Source organism: Silurus meridionalis, chromosome 5 (assembly GCF_014805685.1).
Source record: "Silurus meridionalis isolate SWU-2019-XX chromosome 5, ASM1480568v1, whole genome shotgun sequence".
Taxonomy (NCBI): Eukaryota; Metazoa; Chordata; class Actinopteri; order Siluriformes; family Siluridae; genus Silurus; species Silurus meridionalis.
This window is the reverse complement of record NC_060888.1, coordinates 24,200,224-24,217,021: the sequence shown is the minus strand read 5'-3', so window position 1 is coordinate 24,217,021 and position 16,798 is coordinate 24,200,224. Positions and strand designations below refer to the sequence as shown.

Below are 16,798 nucleotides of genomic sequence, written 5' to 3'. Positions count from 1 at the left end.
CCTTAGATGGTGTAGATTTAACAATAAGAAAATGAGCAAGAAACAAAGGATTAGTGTGCTAGGCTTGCTAATTTATTATTTATTAGGCTTATTTATAGCACTTTTTACATGTTTATGCAAAGAACAAGACAGGGCAGAGACCAAGGCAGACAGCAGTGTTTTTTGAAGAATTTGTGTGCTTTTTTACATTTATCAGATCGTTTTTTAAAAGATTTACTTAATATTAAATGAGTAGTTATTAAACCATTTAATTCATTTTACCATCCATCCATCCATCCATCCATCCATCCATCCATCCATCCATCCATCCATCCATGTCACTACTGTATCTACTAAGCTTCTATCGTTTTTCCAACTTTCTATCTATCTATACTCCTATCTTTCAATTATTATTGCACCCATTCCTCCATTCATCCATTATCCATTTATTCATTTAAATTCTTACTGTCTGTCTGTCTGTCTGTGCATGCCAGGGGTCCCCAAACTACAGCCTGTGGGCCGAGAACAGCCCGCCCCCACATTTGGAACAGCCCCTTGAACAATGCCAGAGACATATTTCGGAAATTGTAAACATGTGTTTTACTCATATCATATCTGTATTTGATAATAAGGGTTGCTGAAACTATCAGCTATCGGCAAAAATTCATACGGATAGTTTTTCCAGCTTCCGGTCCCCTGTCCGCTATATTATATATATTATTTTATAATTTAATAATGATATAATTATATTTATTAATGATTATATTCATATTTATTTATCCTTTAGCACATTTTTATGATTCAGTACTATTTGACGTGAAGTGTTATGACAGTTTTTTTATCCAGTATTTATTTTAAAAGCTATCGGTTGATTAATCGGTTATCGTGAGGTACGATTCAACCTGGCTTTAGGTATCAATAAAATCCACTTTTGGTCGACCTCTAGTTATTAACATATACAAATTATTTGTTAGATTCACCAACCACACATATGCATAAGTAAGCAAATGTTTAATTTCAATAGCAATGAATATGCAAATATGTGATTATGATAGTAATAATGCTCTTTTAGTAGGCGATATACAGTACAGACCAAAAGTTTGGACACACCTTGTGTGTCAAACTTTGGTCTGTACTATATATATATATATACAGTACAGACCAAAAGTTTATATATATTATATACAGTACAGACCAAAAGTTTGGACACACCTTCTCATTCAAAGAGTTTTCTTTATTTTCATGACTATGAAAATTGTAGATTCACACTGAAGGCATCAAAACTATGAATTAACACATGTGGAATTATATACATAACAAAAAACTGAACTAAAATATGTCATATTGTAGGTTCTCCAAAGGAGGCATCAAGAGAATGCCAAGAGTGTGCAAAGCAGTAATCTAAGCAAAAGGTGGCTACTTTGAAGAACCTACAATATGACATATTTTCAGTTGTTTCACACTTTTTTGTTATGTATATAATTCCACATGTGTTATTTCATAGTTTTGATGCCTTCAGTGTGACTCTACAATTTTCATAGTCATGAAAATAAAGAAAACTCTTTGAATGAGAAGGTGTGTCCAAACTTTTGGTCTGTACTGTATATCTGGAAAAGTAATAGTAAAAGTAGTATTTGTCTGTATGGTGCATAACAAAATAAAACTACCGTATTTTCCGGACTATAAGCCGCTACTTTTTCTCACTCTTTGAACCCCGCAGCTTAAACAATGAAGCGGCTTATTTATGGATTTTCCTGGGTTTTTCCCGGTTTCACAAACTTCAAGCCAAAAAACATTAGACCAATGAAATTGCCGAACGGGTTCAGGTGAACCAATGAAATTCCTTATATTAAATCTGATGCCCTCCGACTGAATCTGGCCGCGCCACATCATAAATATGGATGAGGTTCCTCTGACGTTTGACCCGCCGTCTCCCCGGGATTGTCTACAGGAAATGCGAATCATTCTTCACGCTGAAAACAACCGGGGATAAAAAAACACACTTCACCTGTGTTCTGAGCTGCACGGCATCGGAAAGGAAGGAGGAAGACAGTGAACAATGACTTTCTTGGTAGGCTACAGTTTAGATACAAGTCGTGTAACAGACACTGTCTTTCATTAAAGCCTGTGTAAAGTTCATTAGTTTCAGTGTAGACACCTGCGGCTTATAAACTTATTTATGTTCAAAATAAAAATCTTTGTAAAATTCAGCAGGTGCGGCTTATATTTGGGTGCGCTTAATAGTCCGGAAATTGCGGTAATAATAATGTATTCTAATATTTCAATATATAAACTAATCTAGCTTTAGGAGGCATAATAAAAACATGTAAAGTCATAATAAATTCTAATTCTAATAAATGTCCCATAAGATTTTCTGTTACAGGCCGACTCCTAATGAAGTAGAGAAAAATTCACAGAAAACAGTTTGTGGACCCCTGATTTATGAATTTGCTCACATAATCCACATACTATGTATTAGTCTTTATCGATTATTATTATAAATAAAATCCAGTACACAAAAACACCACACAAATTTATTCAAGTATGTTTTTTTACACTAACTCTGACTCTCTCTTTCAAGCCAACGAGAGGATTGCTGATATCAATGGCTACCCAGAAAACCGCTCTCAGATGGTAAGCTTGGATTTTATACTAAGTGTAAATATACAAGTCCTTGGTTTTTCTGATTAGACAGCAGTCATCCTACTGTACATTAAAAAGGGACAACTTTTAAAAGTGATCTTAAAGGCCTGGGGCCACACAGGCATATGTATACATAAAGAAAAGAGGAATTTATGTTGTACTGTCACACACTCACACACTGTAGGAGAGGGCTGAGAAAGAGTCGTAAAAGCCGAGTCGTCCCATTGAGGTCCATCTGCACTTGACTTCAGAACGGCGATTACGATGTGTTATATTTTAACCCACATGGCTGTATTAGTGAACGAAGATTTCTATGGTCTTTCTGTTTGAGGACTGCAGGTTCATAGTGTGTGTTTAATGGTGTGTGTGTGTGTGTTTGCGTTGCAGATTGAAAACATAGATGCCTGTCTTGGCTTTTTGGCAGCTAAAGGAGTGAATATAAAGGGTCTCTGTGCTGAAGGTAAGCTGATGTGTCTGTCTGTGTGTGTGAGTGTGTGTGTGTGTGTGTGTGTGTGTATATACTGGGAAAAAGTCCAAAAGTTCTTTCAAATGCTAATTTTATTATGCGTTCAGGCATACAGGATTTGCAGTGAAGTTATGCCTTGTTAAAATTGTGTTATATTATAAGAATCCCGCAATGTGTGTAATCCGGTGTGTATTCCTGTTTTGACAGAATAGGCACAGGAACCATCACTATGATATAATTATATAACGATTATATAATTCTATTTTTCGCACTTTTCTCAGAGATCCGCAGTGGCAATCTGAAAGCAATCCTGGGCCTGTTTTTCAGCCTATCACGATACAAACAGCAGCAGCAACATGAGGCACTGAAGCAGGCCAAAGACGAGACTCACGTCCTCGAGGTTGCTCGTGTCCAGTGTCCCAGTCCCTCCCAGGTACACTCCCCCTGGTGCACTCCCCATACACCTTCCTGTCCGGTCCACATCCATGAGCAGGACACCAGTGCGTCTGGGCTCAAGACGCAAGAAGACATGCAGTCCAGGTACATAGGGATTAAACATACAGGACCACACACACACACACACACACACACACACACACTCACACACACACACACACATACTCCATTACAGCATTTTAGCTCAAGTATCTAGCACTTATACAGCAAAATATTAAAGACAAAGGTGAAAACCCTGCTTACTTTCACAAGTGGTGGAGAGGTTGTAGCTCAGTGTTTAAAGCATTGGACTCTGGATTAGAAGGTCATAAGTTGTTAAATCTCAGCAACACCAAGCTGCCACTGCTGGGCCCTTGAGCAAGGCCCTTAACCCTTAACCCTCAACTTCTTATGAGTCGCTCTGGATAAGGGCATCTGCCAAATGACTGTAAGTGGTTCCAAGGCTGTGTACTACACATAAGTACCTACTACATATTGGAAATGACCATCATTAGATTCTAAATAATGTATTTAGTTCCTCTTTGACCTGTTTGACCTTTGGTAACCTCATGACTCCAACTTCATGTATCATCTGGAGGGAACACGGGGGCCATGGAAACATGTGGCCTTAGCAAAATAAGACCCTTGAAACTTTTGAGTATAAATGGTTTTGAAAACACATTCCATAACACAGGTGGGCAAATATTAGAATTCTATAAGATTAGAATATTTGTTAGCTTGAATTGTACTAAATGCTAAAATCATCAGGTAAAAAAAAAAAAATCATAAATTTGTATAATTAGTAGCCAAAAACGTCTCTAGGTTACAAGGAACTAGGGTCTAGGTAACCCTAGTTCCCTGAGGAATATGTATATGTATATGTATATATGTATGGCTTTGTCGAACCAAGGTCATTAAAATGCAAATGAAACAAGCAGCGATCCAATCCAGGACAATATTGAGGAATTTGCTTCTTTTTTGCTTTTTCTCTCTTTTTTTTCTTATGAGAAAAAGGAAAACAAGGATTGGCCTTGGCAGTAATGCAGAGTAAAACCTCACAAACAAAAACAATGAGCTAAAGCTAATCAAGAACTAACACAGAACAGGTGAACACAATCAGACAACAAACCAATGAGTGGGCAGAGACGGAGACAGGACCAGTAAAACAGGAAGCACATGGAGTTCATATGAAGAAACCCTGACAATCATTAGAGATATAAGATTCTTTACAGGACAATGAATAAACTAGACCAAGTAATAGATCAGGGGGAGGAGATCAACGACATTTATGGCATTTTGCAGACACCTTATCCACAGTGACTTACGGTTATCTCTGTTTTACAGCTGAGCAATTGAGGGTTAAAGGCCATGTTCAAGGGCCCAGATAATGATGCTTGTGTTTGAAGGCCGTGAGTTACATTAAGTCCAGGTAATAAAACAGAGATTGAAGTTTTTGATGGCGATAATCAGAATAATAACTCGTGTCTCATCGCGTATTAGCTGATATAATACTGTGTTAGAGTAGGACTCTGCAGGCTTTTTGAGACTTATGTCTCCATGTAGCAAAAAATTATATAGAGGGCTACTTGAAATATTTAAAATACATAATTTACTTTAAAAATAAAGATATATTTACTTAAAAAAAGGAAAAGGGTTGAGACCCCTACTATAATTAAATAATCAAGAAAAACAATCTTGATATCCTGGCTCAGTATGAAATATTAAATAATTACTTACAAGCCCAATTCTGAAAAAGTTGGGAAACATAATGTAAATAAAAACATTCCAATGGTTTGCAAATCTCATAGATTCATATTCTATTCACAATTAAACAAAAAAACATGTTTACACTGACAATATATACAGTTTTAGGGTGAATTTGATGCAAAAGGTCTCAAAACATTTTACCACTGTGTAGCATAACTTCTTTTGTTCGTGCACATCTGGGAACTGAGGAGACCAGTTGCTGAAGTTTTGTGAGAGGAATGTTGTCCCATATGCGTCTTCTACAGGATTTACCTTTTTAACAGTTCTGGATGTTCTTTGTTGTATTTTTTGTTTCATGATGCACCAAAAGTTTTAAAAAGGTAAAAGGTCTAGACTGCAGGCAGGCCAATTGTATTGTCATGTTATTGTCATAGATAATACAATATATTTTAGAAATCCTGAACATACTGTATATTAAAATTGATTATATAAGCTATAAAGAGACTTTGAAGTTATATGATAATTTCATTTCAAGTTTTAATAAATGTTTTAATAAATTATTTTGTTTTAAATTATATAAAACAGTTATATATATTATATATAATATTACACCTATCATCTTGTTTTATTTTATATTATATGTGGGCTTCTAGGTTTCCATATGGAGACCACTAGTATAGAGATTTCATCGAAGCTACTATGTATATAAAAAAAAAGCTGGTTATTTAAATACAGGAGGATGGAAATACCAGCCGATGTCCTCTAAATTGCTTTTTCATTCCGACATCGTAATGTCGTTGATATAATTTTATGCATTGCTTCTTAAATAAGAGCATCTTTAATTTCCTCATATGAGGGAGGAGGTAGCTTCGTGGTTAAGGCATTGGATTTTCGGAGCTGAAGGTCGTGAGTTCCAATCCCACCCACACCAAAGTGACACCCCCTGGGCCCCTGAGCAAGGGTGTCTGCCAAATGCCATAAATGTAAATGGGTTAGGTTTTCCCAGGCTTCCTCACTACTACTGTACCCGGTACTATTATATTGCTGTTGCTTCTCAGGAGCCTTCTTTTCTCTTTATCATCTCTTCACATACAACAGTTTTCCTGCTGGGTTGATCTCTTCTGATCTCTTTCTTCTCTTCCAATTTCCATCTTTATATCTCATCCATCCAGGGGTTCATCGAGTACATCTCGCAAGCTGTGTGTCACTCTAAAAAAGGCCAATAGGTCAGCTCCACAGTGTTCAGTAAACTCCACAGGGCCAAATAATGCACGACCTCTTGCACTTGTACACATGCTTCGTGTAAGCATGATGAGTGTGTGTGTGTGTGTGTGTGTGTGTGTGTGTGTGTGTGTGTGTGTGTGTGTGTCTCCCCACATCGTGACTGCTGTGCCCCTGATGTTCCTGGTAAACTACCTCCCTCTAGCTGTGATGCTGTGTTACTGTAACACCTTTAGGTCTATACTTCTGAATGGCTTATTTGTTCATGTTCATATGATCAGAAGGTGACATGAAGAAAAATAAAGCTGCTGTGAGGTTCTTTTTTTTTAGACCATTTACCCAGACTTATGTTATTACAGACAAAGTAGGCAAGAAGGTTAGCTTTACTTTTTACTTTAAGTTTATCTTGCAAAAAACAGTACGGTTTTAACGTTAAAGTTAGTGTGTTTTTTTTTTTTGTTTGGGTTTGTGTGTGTGTGTATAAGATTACCCGGTCCTTCGATCCAGCCCCGGAGATCCAGCAGCAGACGCAGTCAGAGCTTTATACATCGTGACGAGTCCCCGACGCTAACCTGCTTGCAGCACACAGGTACACAAACCCTCAGCTCAACCTCATACTGAGTGTATTATCAATGTGTGTTGCGTAATATGGGCATTCTGAAATGTACGAAACCTTTTTGCACAGAAAGTTTTATTTTCTCAAGATTTGTAATACTAATCTCTCGTTAAAATCTGTTTTACCATAGCTGTGTTCTTAATTATAAGTGGAAATGTATAGGTGGTATTCTTACAGCCGTGCTTCAAGTTTAATTAGGAATCTTCTACACCAGAGAGACCAAAACTTTTTATCTAAGAAGGGCCAAAAAATAAACCAGGTTTACTTTCAGCCCCTTAATGACACATTATACCAAATATTATATTTCAGTTAACGTTGCCGTGTTTCCCCTTCGTGTGTGATTCCATAATATCTAAACTTGGCTCTGCTTGACGAATGAAGTTTCAAAGTTCTAGTGCAGTGAAACTTAGACTGGTCAGGCATAAATTTATGACCACCTGCCTAAATTGTGTTGGTCCCCCTTTTGCTGCTGAAACAGTCCCGACCCATTGAGAATTAACACCATTAACTTCTTCAGCAGTTTGAGCTACAGGAGCTCGTCTGTTGGATCAAACCACAAGGACCAGCCTTCGCTCCCCACGTGCATCACTGAGCCTCGGCCACCCATGACCCTGTCGCCGGTTCACCACTGTTTTTTCCTTGGAGCACTTTTGATAGATACTGACCACTGCAGACCAGGAACAGAATCCAGGAATGAAATATAAATACATATGGACAAAAGTATTGGGACACCTGACTACTACACAGATGGAGGCACACAATTTGTGGATGTGCATAAAGTTTTCCCTTCACTTGAGCTAGGAGACCCAAACCTGTTCAAGCATGACAATGCTCCTGTGCACAAATCCAGCTCAATGAAGATATGCTTTACATGGGTTGGAGTGGTAGATCTCCTGCTATCAAGCTCTGACTTTAACTCTTTTGAACACCTTTTGGATGAATATAAACGCTGATTGCACACCTCAGGCCTGCAGCTGAAGGAGCACAAATCTCCACACTCCAAAATCTAGTGGAACATCTTCCCAGAAGAGTGTAGGTTGGTATAACAGCAAATGTGGGATGGGATGTTCAAAAAGCACATGGTCGGGTGTCCACAAACTTGCCAGGAGTGTGTGTGTGTGTGTGTGGTCATGACATGTGCATCACAATTTTTTCTTCATTATTTTAAATTTCAGGGTTGTTCAGAGTCACTCTTTTTCAAGATAGAAATTAGAGACCATAAGTGAAGGTTGTGTGTGTGTGTGTGTGTGTGTGTGTGTGTGTGTGTGTGTGTGTGTGTGTGTGTATGCATATGTGTGTGCATGCATGAATATATGTGTGTGTGTGTATATGTGTGTGGGAGAGAGAGAAAGAGAGAGAGAGAAAGCACGTTCTCTAAGCTGCAGCTGGTTGTGGTATGCACTCATTCATTGTCCTTTGATTCAACTTTAATTAAAGAGCGAGGGAGATAAAGAAAAAGGAGTGAGAGAGAGCGGTAGAGAAAAAGAGAAGAGCTGTGATAATGAGAGCAAGTAATAAGTGAGTGAGGGAGTGAATGAGGTTGGTGAAAGTGCATTCATCCTCTCGAACTCATTTATAGAAGGATACAATGGTGCTGTAATATGAACTGGGAATGAGGCCCATAATGCAGCACGGTCAGTTTGCTCGAAACTACAGAGAGGAAGCTACAGTAGCCAGTTGACATGACATCACACCGGCTCTGACGCAGGGTAGACAGTTAATAATTGATTTTCCACTGCTGAATCAGGACCTGGTTTATTATGTGGGTGGGTATGAAAGAGAGAGCACAGTAGCGCAAGTAAGAAAAAAATTCTAGTCAAATTCAGCACAAGCGACCACCACAGGTAAGACCACACCAGACTTCTAGCAGACTGTAAAAACCTCCTACCGAGGCCTCGTGCTTGTCTTCGTTTGGATTACAGGTCTTGTAAATTTCCTCGCTGGATTGATTCCATGTCCTGAGTGATGATCTGTAATTTGGACATTTTTCACAAACCCTGAGGCTGAACCTCAAAGCCACTGTGTGTGTGTGTGTGTGTGTTTTTCTTTTAGCTTTTGGATCCAAGAGCTCTAAGATGCTCCAGGTGTTCTCTGACTTGCCCGGATTTGCATGGAATTCAGGCGTACGATTTATCCTGCAAACAGTCTTCGGGATTTCTTTCATTTTATTTGATTTGGCTCTCGTATGTTTTTTGACTCGAGGTTTTGTGTTCTGCCGAATGGGAATTATATATATATATATATATATATATATATATATATATATATATATCTGCAGTCGTGTGACCTTTCCCTTACGAAGAAATAAATGTGCTCGTATAGGAAAATAATCAAAGACTCTATAGCATGATGCATTAAACTATAACAGCATGTGAATGTCATTTTTTTTATCAATGTACTATTAGTTTTAGAATTTTTTATTTGATTTTAGTGTTTATTTACAATTCTCAGGTTTTTTTTTTTGTTATTACAGAAAAGGATCATGTATTACATTAATAATGATCCGGGATTGGTCTTGTGGCCAGGAAATCAATTTACACCTACTGATTTGAATATGTAACAGAATTGTGGTACTAAACTGATTGGCCTACGTACTAAAAGCATTTGCAGGTAGGTTTCAGAGTTTTGAAAACAATCGGTCTGAATAGAGACACATGCATGTTGCTTTGGTTTATATGCAACAAACTAGTGAAAGGGCAAAAAAACACAGAAGAATTGGACAGTGAATGGAAGTTTATTTGCCAACATGGCTTCCATTCCACACTTTAACGCCATGCAATTCCATCTGGACTGCAGCTCATTGGAACCAGCTTCACCGCACAGCAGCACAATGAGCCGAAGTGTACGTCCGAGCTCTGTAAGTGTTATTTAGCAAACGAAAAGTCAGCTGGAGTGATATCTATCATGGAACGACCTGTACAGTCACTGCACCTAAATCCTATTGAACTGCTCTGGGATAAGCTGGATCACAAGAATGAAATCTCTAGCTAGTGAAGAATACATTTCGCAAGTTTTCCAAGAGGCACAGCAAAGTATTTCAGCTGAATGTTTGGAGAAACAATCTGTCTGGATGCCAAGTGTATGTAAAGCTGTTATTCAAATTTTCTTTGTCACATACACATTCATACAGAGTACGACGTGTAGTGAAATGTGACGGTCCAATATGTAAACAGAAATAGAATATAAAGTATAAAAAAATATAAAAGTATATGGTATAACTAAGTATAAAAAATAGACATTAAACGGACGCCACTTTATGTATACAGTACTGTACTGTATTATCATTTTGTCCTAAATGTCCTGCAGGTCAGGGAGCTTGGTGGGGAAAGTACAGTCAGCTCACCGCACCAACCTCTGGAGGGCACGCCTGTCCTGCATGGTGCTGTTCTTGAACCAGGAAGTGATGCGAAGGACATCAGGATGTTCTCAATGGTGCAGGTGTAGAATGTCCTTAGCACCTGAGAGGGTGGTTTAATCAATCTTGTACTTCAGCACAAAGCAGTAGCGGGACCTTAGTGGAGAGAGTGGACAGGGTCCGGTACCTAGGTGTACACATCACGCAGGACCTGTCTTGGTCCTGTCACATCAACACCTTGGTGAGGAACGCCCGGCATCATCTGTACCATCTGAGACGTTTAAGGGACTTTAGTCCTTAGTCTTGCTGACGTTCAGGAGAAGATTGTTCTCCTGGCACCATCTCTCCAGGTTTTTAATCTCCTGTAAGTAGGCCATCTCGTAGTTGTTGGAGATCAGACCCGCCACAACAGTGTCGTCAGCAAACTTGATGGTCGAGTTAAAAGTGGCCACATAGTCATATGTGTACAGCAAGTTCAGCAGTGGGCTCAGAACACAACCCTGAGGAGCTCCAGTGCTGAGGGTGAGGGAAGATGAGGTGGGTTTGCCCACTCATACAGCTTGTGGTCTGTCTGTCAGGAAGTTGGAGATCCACCGAGTTTAGGATGAGTCCCAGAACCTCCAACTTAGAACTGAATGTGGAAGGAATTATGGTGTTAAATGCTGAACGGTAGTCCACAAACAGCATTTTCGCATAGTTCCCTTTCATGTAGACCAGGTGGCTCATTGTTTTGTGGAGAAGATGTATATTGGCTTCCTCAGTAGAGCCGTTTTGGAGGTGAGCACACTGTAGTGGATCCAGAGTGTCCAGTAGTGTAGCAGTAATAAAGTCTCTGACCAGTCTTTCAGAGCACTTCATCACTACTGAGGTCAGGGCTACAGGGCAGTAGTCATTGAGGCAGGTGGGCTGGGCTTTCTTCAGTACAGGAACAATAGTGGACTGTTTAAAACAAGAGAGGACTACAGACTGTTTCAGGGAGAGGTTGAATATCTTTCTGAACGCCGTTGCTAGCTGGTCAGTGCCGGCTTTCAGATCCCGACCTGTGACAGCAGTTCTAGTTCCCCGATTCATGCTTTTGTCTCCATTTGCTCGCCGGTGTTTACTTTTGTCAATGGTTCAGTAAACACTACATTTTCTAAAACAACATCTCCTCTGTGTGTGTTCAATGTACAGTATGACCACAGTTTCAAAACCTTAAAGACGCCTTTGATCATTTGAACTCTTATATAGTTAACCAGTGCTTTTGAACTTCAATAGAGAGCACCTTTTATGCCCTTGTTAACATTTAAAAGTGGGCATTTGACCTACTTTCTGTGTGTGTGTGTGTGTGTGTGTGTGTGTGTGTGTGTGTGTGTGTGTGTGTGTGTGTGTGTGAACGGGCACCTATACAGCAGCTGCCAAAGTGTCCTTTTACAGTAGCTGAACATCTAAATGTGAGCACTTAACATTCCTTTCTGGTCCATCTTATCAAACACTTTTTTTGGGTTCTGTATCTTCTCATTATAAAGGTAAGGTAATGATAATCAACTATCTATTGGATACTTCTTGCTTGAAGCTGGATGCTGGAAAGTATACCATGGATTTGAAGAATTCTTTAAATAATGCTTTTGTCAGGTTTAGGGATGTAAAAAAAAATAGCTATTGTAACGCTCTGAAAACGTGTTATTTGTTTGTGGTTCGTTTCATAAAGTGTGTGTAACAATACAGGATTTTAACATATTCGAAAATGCTCTTTTAGAGCTGTGATAATAATTTGTTACCGTTCTTAAGCTTTTTCGTGTATCTGTACTTGACTGAAGTATTTCCATTTGGGGAGACTTTTACTTCACTACATTTCAAACACAAATATCTGAATTTTTTACTCGATTACATTTTGCAAAATCAGTCGTTCCTTTTTATTTATGAGTGGATTAAAACTTAACTGGTCAAGCAGGCAGCAATCCACCAATCAGAGTCGAGCGGTTGCTCTGTTTTAAACTGGTTTTGATTGTCGTTTGGTGTTTCTGCTTATCGCCAACATTCAGTTCAGCATCAGCTTAACAACAAGCAGAACATTTTGAGAGGAATAAATGATGGAAGAAACTCCAGACTCGAATTCACCACCAATATTTGAGCGATATTTTGGAAGTAGGTAAAAAAGAAGGTTTTGGGCTCATGATCATTTTAATAGACATCAATCAGTGATTGAATTAATATCATTCTATTAATAGATTGATGTGTTGAATAACATTAGATTCTTTTCACAATGAACTGAGTTAATTAAGCAAAGAATTGTGACAGAAAACGATAATAGGAACATTATAGCCATTAAAAATCACATTACTTTGGATAATTAAGTACATTTGAAAGCAAATACTTTTGTACTTTTACTCAAGTGAAACTTTAAAGGGAGCACTTTTACTTTTCTGAAGTCATATTTTATCTAGAGTATCTCTACTTTAACTCGAGTACATGGTTTGTGCACTTCGTCCACCACTGATGAATTGGACAGTGAATGACTGGAGGAAAGTTTTGTGGACAGATGAGTCCAAATGGGACATTTTTGGCTCTAACTGAAGAACTTTGTATGATGGAGAACAGAAGAGATGATGTTAGCAGAATGCCTCACCCACCAAAGTCACACATGGAGGTGGAAGCTTAATAGTTTGGGATTGTTATGGAGCAGGGAAGGCTGGTGACTTATTCCAGGTGAAGGGAATACTGAACCAACATGGCTACCATTCTATATTGTCTGGGTGCCAAGAGTGTGCGAAACTGTGATAAATTAGCATAAAAGGTTTAGGACACCAATTTTACAAGACTGTGTTTTTTTTTTTTGTTTTTGTTTTTGAAATCTCTTTAAATATACTATAAAATATATGAATACATCCTTTAATCAAAAGGAAAGAAAAAACCATGGAGAGTGTGGCCAGACAATTGCCAGATCCAGAAAGTGTCATGTCTGTTCACCCTATGTGAAGAGATTGTGAGCTCGAATTTCCACTGAGTGTGCAAAGCTGTAATTCATGCTACGGTACGATTTTTCAAGGAAAATAAAGTGTAACATCTGTACATGTTTGGTCAAATTGAATATTGTTTTATTGTTTAGTGTGTATTACCTAGTTTTTTGCATCATAAAACAAAAGTAACATACATGTACCACTCATGTATGTTATATATTTTTATATATTTCTAATCTGATGGTAGTAATTTCTTGTTTTGCCGATTGCTTTTGTTTATTATACCTGATGTTTGCATGAACACCCCCTCCCATTCAATTAAATGAAATAGACCACCTCATTTATTCCCTCCAGTGACCCATGAGTCATGTGCGTTCTGTGAGCGCTCTTTCAGTCGACTCTCAAAAACCAAACACACTCCTGCATGATGTTTGGCTTTGAATTTGAAATACTTGCTTCCTCTAACTGCCTCAGTCGTATGAAAATATTAAGTAGTGGACTGAGGAGCTGATCTTTAGTGCACATATTGGACTCTTAGCAGGCGTAAGTTCAAGAATAGAAACAGATCTGGTTCATTGTGGGGTAAGTTTAAAGTATTAAAGTAGTAATGAATGTTTAAGTTTAGGTTTAAGTAAAGTAAAGTTTAATTTTTTACGTTATCAGAAATTTTTTTAGAGTTTTATCTTCTATTATATTATAAAGTTGCCAGTGTCTAATAATAGTGAATATAATTGATATTAATTATTGCTGTTTCGGGTTATGTATTTGTCCATGTGTAAATAGGAAAATTATTTCTATTATATAATATTATAATAGAAATTATATTATTATTATATTATATTAGTATTAAGTAAGTAATTACACATTTGAGAAATAGAAATGTAGGCTAGGTGTACATTTACAATATATTTACAATATATTTGTATTTTTTGTACTTTTTTAATAGTATTTTAAAGACTGCCTTTTTTTAGTTGTAGGTATTAGTAACTTACTGGGTGCATTCCAATTCCATTAAGTTGAGTTGAGTTTGAGTTGAGTTTGGATTTTGCTGTACTGAGTTTTGTTGTCTTGTTACAATGTTTAAAAAAATAAATTAATTACCAACCAATGATTTTTAAACACTGTATGATTAATGAAGTTTGGTTTGTTTGTTTCAAGAATATGAACCAATGAGGTTCTGGAACCTTTTGAGAGTACACAAGATGTGTACTAGTGTTGGGTAGCTTTACCTCCTTTTGTTCTTCGAATGGTTCTGGAAACTTGGTTAAAACATGTCTATTATCTTTATGGTGTCTTATAATTAATAATTATCATTATGTAGCCAGCCACACTGTTCCAATTGTCACATTTTCTTCTACAGATAAATCAAGTCCTTCTCCAGTAATGCTTGACCAAGAGCCTCCCAGCTCTCCTGTTCTTCAGTCAGGAAGCACCAGCAGCACCAAAGGATGGCGAAGCAAGTCTCTCAACGCCAAACACAGTGCAACCTCTTCTATTCTCTCCATCAAACAGCCCTCCTCACCTTCCCTGGAGGTTCCTCCCAAAGTCATCGCTCAGAAGTCCATGCTAGACAAGCTGAAGCTTTTCAACAGCAGACCCTCTTCTCGGGCATCCAGCATCATATCTCTAGAAGATCCTGAAGGTTCAAATACAGATCTGAATGAAGCAAATATTTGTCATGTCCATCCTGAAGCCCATCTGGGAAACCAGCAACCTTTAATGGCGAGTAACTCCAGTCCTAAGCTTGCTCTGAAAGGGATTGGGCAAAGGACGCTGAGTAGGACTTTGTTACCTAAAATGAAAGCTTCTGAGAAGGACAAAGACAAAGTAAAGGCGAAAGGTAAAACAGATAAAGATAAAACAACAAAACGGTCTTCGGGTGTTGAGCAAAACCGGAATGTGGACGAACAAAATGAAACCAGGGCTGAACCTTCGACAATGACTGAAGGTAAAAAATCAAGTTTGATTCCCAAAGGAACCAAGAGCCATAGCAACACTAAGAAAGAAGTGTCTTCACAGAGCAGTATACCCAAACCGGGGCACACCAGTAAAGTCTCGGGGGTGATAAAGAACTCAGTTGCACTCCCTGGTGGAAAAGTGGAGAATTCTCGTGCTTTCAGAACTGGAGGTTCTTTATTGGCGTACAAATGCTCAATGGAGAACAAGAATTTTAACTCCGCTACTAGTTTGGTGGAAGGACGATGCAGTCACAACACTTCCACTAGTATTGCTCAGACCAGCAACGTGAACAACATCCAGCTTCCTCAAACACAGCACAGCCACCCCAACACGGCTACAGTCGCCCCCTTCATGTACAGGTCAGTCATTTGGGTTGAGAGTTCAAATGCTATTTAAACTTATCTAAAATATATGGACAGAAGTTTGTGGAAACCTGACCATAAGATACATATGTACTTTATAAACATCCTATTCTAAATTCAGTCTGTTATAAGAATCTCCACTCCTCTGGGAAGATGTTCCACTAGATTTTGGAGTGTACTTGTGGAGATTTGTGCTCATTCAGCCACAAGGGTGTTAGTAAAGTCAGGTCAAAGTCAAGTCAAGAAGCTTTTATTGTTATTTCATCCACGAATAGCTGACGCAGTACACAGTGAAATGAAACATGCAACGTACAGTACAAGACAATACAAACCAAAACAGTACAGGACAGATACATAAAATAGCACCAACCAGTATGCATTCTGTATGATATGTTATACAGTACAATGTGCAACACTATATAACATATTATACTGGTTATGTTATAACATAGGTACTAATGTAGGTGAGGAGGCCTGGGGTGCAGTCAGTGTTCCAATTCATCCCAAAGGTGTTCAGTAGGACTATGGTCAGAGCTCTTTGTCAGGAGATCTTTCACTCCAACCAATGTAAAGCAAATCTTCATGGAGCAGGAGTTGTGCACTGCACAGGTTTGGGTCTCCTAGTTCAGATGAAGGGAAAATTTCATTCTAACGCATCCAAAGACACTGTATACAGTTGTGCGCATCCATCTTTGTGGTGTGTCCAACATTGTTTGGAGAAGAACCGCATATGGCTGGTGTCCGAATACTTTTGCCCATATAGTGTATGACTGAGTAAATGTAAAAGTCCAAAAACAGCCCAGACTTTGCCCAATGCATTGCCCAACGCATTTTTTATATTCCCCTTTTTACAGGTTAAGTTCTGTATTATGAATATCAGCAGTAATATGTTTGATGCTTGTTTGTTTTTGTTAGTTTTGCAAAAATCCTTAATCAAGAACAACATGGTCATTACCATTCCAGACATATGCACATATATTTTCCCATCATTTTGTCAGTTACTTGCTGCTGACAGAATTTGGGGGAAAGTGAAAAAGAAAACAGAATAAAGCACTGTTTCCAAAAGCCCAATGTAAATAAAAATTTAAAAAGTGCAAATAGAATGAATAAAAATGT

At 38.3% G+C, this 16,798-nt stretch overlaps 1 protein-coding gene across 5 annotated transcripts in view; it reads left to right on the top strand.

Annotated features, from left to right (window-relative positions):
• Positions 1 to 16,798, top strand: part of nav2b (neuron navigator 2b) — a 155,653-nt gene that overhangs the window by 54,067 nt on the left and 84,788 nt on the right. For all 5 annotated transcript variants that reach the window (XM_046849224.1, XM_046849223.1, XM_046849222.1 and 2 more), the window contains 5 exons: positions 2,561 to 2,613; positions 3,010 to 3,082; positions 3,370 to 3,628; positions 6,937 to 7,040; positions 14,722 to 15,679. In XM_046849224.1, the coding sequence (XP_046705180.1) occupies positions 2,561 to 2,613; positions 3,010 to 3,082; positions 3,370 to 3,628; positions 6,937 to 7,040; positions 14,722 to 15,679 (1,447 nt within the window). The remainder of the gene's footprint in view (positions 1 to 2,560; positions 2,614 to 3,009; positions 3,083 to 3,369; positions 3,629 to 6,936; positions 7,041 to 14,721; positions 15,680 to 16,798) is intronic.